The 1,410-nt window shown below is 59.2% G+C and overlaps 1 protein-coding gene across 1 annotated transcript in view; it reads left to right on the top strand.

Moving 5' to 3' along the window:
• Window positions 1-168: 168 nt before the first annotated feature.
• LOC110391374 (transcription factor RelB homolog) overlaps window positions 169-1,410 on the top strand; it is a gene marked incomplete at its 5' end in the record, with an annotated part of 6,397 nt that continues 5,155 nt past the window's right edge. The window contains 3 exons of the mRNA XM_021383206.1: window positions 169-412; window positions 1,060-1,128; window positions 1,257-1,367. Of these exons, the coding sequence (XP_021238881.1) occupies window positions 169-412; window positions 1,060-1,128; window positions 1,257-1,367 (424 nt within the window). The remainder of the gene's footprint in view (window positions 413-1,059; window positions 1,129-1,256; window positions 1,368-1,410) is intronic.

The following is a 1,410-nucleotide window of genomic DNA, read 5'->3' as shown; positions in this document are numbered from 1 at the left end:
ATTTTGTTGGGATTTCGACTCCCTTTGTTGGAATTTTGGGGGATTTTGTTGGGATTTTGACTCTTTTTAATGGATTTTGTTGGGATTTCGACTCCTTTCATTGGAATTCGTGGCATTTTGTTGGGACGTGGACTCCGTATGTTGGAATCTTGCCCGTTTTTGCCCTAATTTCACCGGTTTTGCCGTCCGGCTGCAGAGGACATCGCGGTGGTGTTCCGGAAGGAGACGTGGGAGGCGCGGGCCGACTTCTCGCAGGCCGACGTCCATCGGCAGGTGGCCATCGTGCTGCGCACGCCGCCGTACCACTCGCTGCAGCTGGAGGAGCCCGTCCAGGTGGAGGTGTTCCTGCAGCGCCTGACGGACCGCGCGCGGAGCCGAGGCTGTCCCTACACCTACCTGCCCCGCGAGCAGGGTCGGTGGGGTGGGGGGTTATGGGGTTGTGGGGTTATGGAGTTATAGGGATATGGAGTTGTGGGGAGAAGCAGGGCTGCTCCTATACCTACCTGCCCCAGGAACATGGTATGGGGTTGTGGGGTTTTGGGGTTGTGGGGTTATGGGGTATGAGCTGGGGACACTGGGGAGAGGATATAGGATGTGGGGGTATGGGACGTGGGGATGGGGACATGACATATAGGATGGGGACATGGGGACATTGGGTTATTGGATGGGGATATGGGATATGGGGACATTGGGTTATTGGATGGGAATATGGGATATGGGATATGGGACATGGAAACATTGGGCTATGGGATGGGGACATGGGGACATTGGGTTATGGGGATGTTGCAATATGGGGTGTGGTGGGGACATGGGGACATGGGATATGGGGATGTGGAACATGGGATGGGGTCACGAGGACATGGGTAATGGGATGGGGATATAGGGACAAGGGGATATGGGAAATGGGATGGGGACATGGGGATGGGGACATGGGGATGGGGACATGGGGATGGGGACATGGGGATGGGGACATGGGGATGGGGACATGGGCATATTGGGAAATGGGATGAGGACATGGGGACGTGGGGACAGGGACCAGAGCACAGTGTCCCCCTGCAGATGCCTATGGGGTGAAGGTGAAGCGGAAGCGTGGCATGCCGGACCTGCTGGAGGAGCTGTCGGGTGCAGGTGGGTGCTGGGGGGGGGACACCCCCACTTCGGGGACCCCCCCCGGGGCCACCCCCCACGTCCCCAGCCCCACCCCTGTGTCCCTCATGTCACCTCTCCCCCCATCCCTTCCTCCCTCCCCCCCCAAGACCCATACGGGATCGAGGCCAAAAGGAGGAAACCGCCCCCAGGGTTCATGGATCACTTCGCTCCGCTTCCGGCTGCAGGTGGGGACACTGGGGATGTGGGGACACTGGGGATGTGGGGACACTGGGGATGTGGGGACACTGGGGATATGGGGAT

The sequence above is a fragment of the Numida meleagris genome, unplaced genomic scaffold (genome assembly GCF_002078875.1).
Source record: "Numida meleagris isolate 19003 breed g44 Domestic line unplaced genomic scaffold, NumMel1.0 unplaced_Scaffold356, whole genome shotgun sequence".
NCBI classification, from domain to species: domain Eukaryota; kingdom Metazoa; phylum Chordata; class Aves; order Galliformes; family Numididae; genus Numida; species Numida meleagris.
This window is presented reverse-complemented; position numbering and strand designations above follow the sequence as displayed.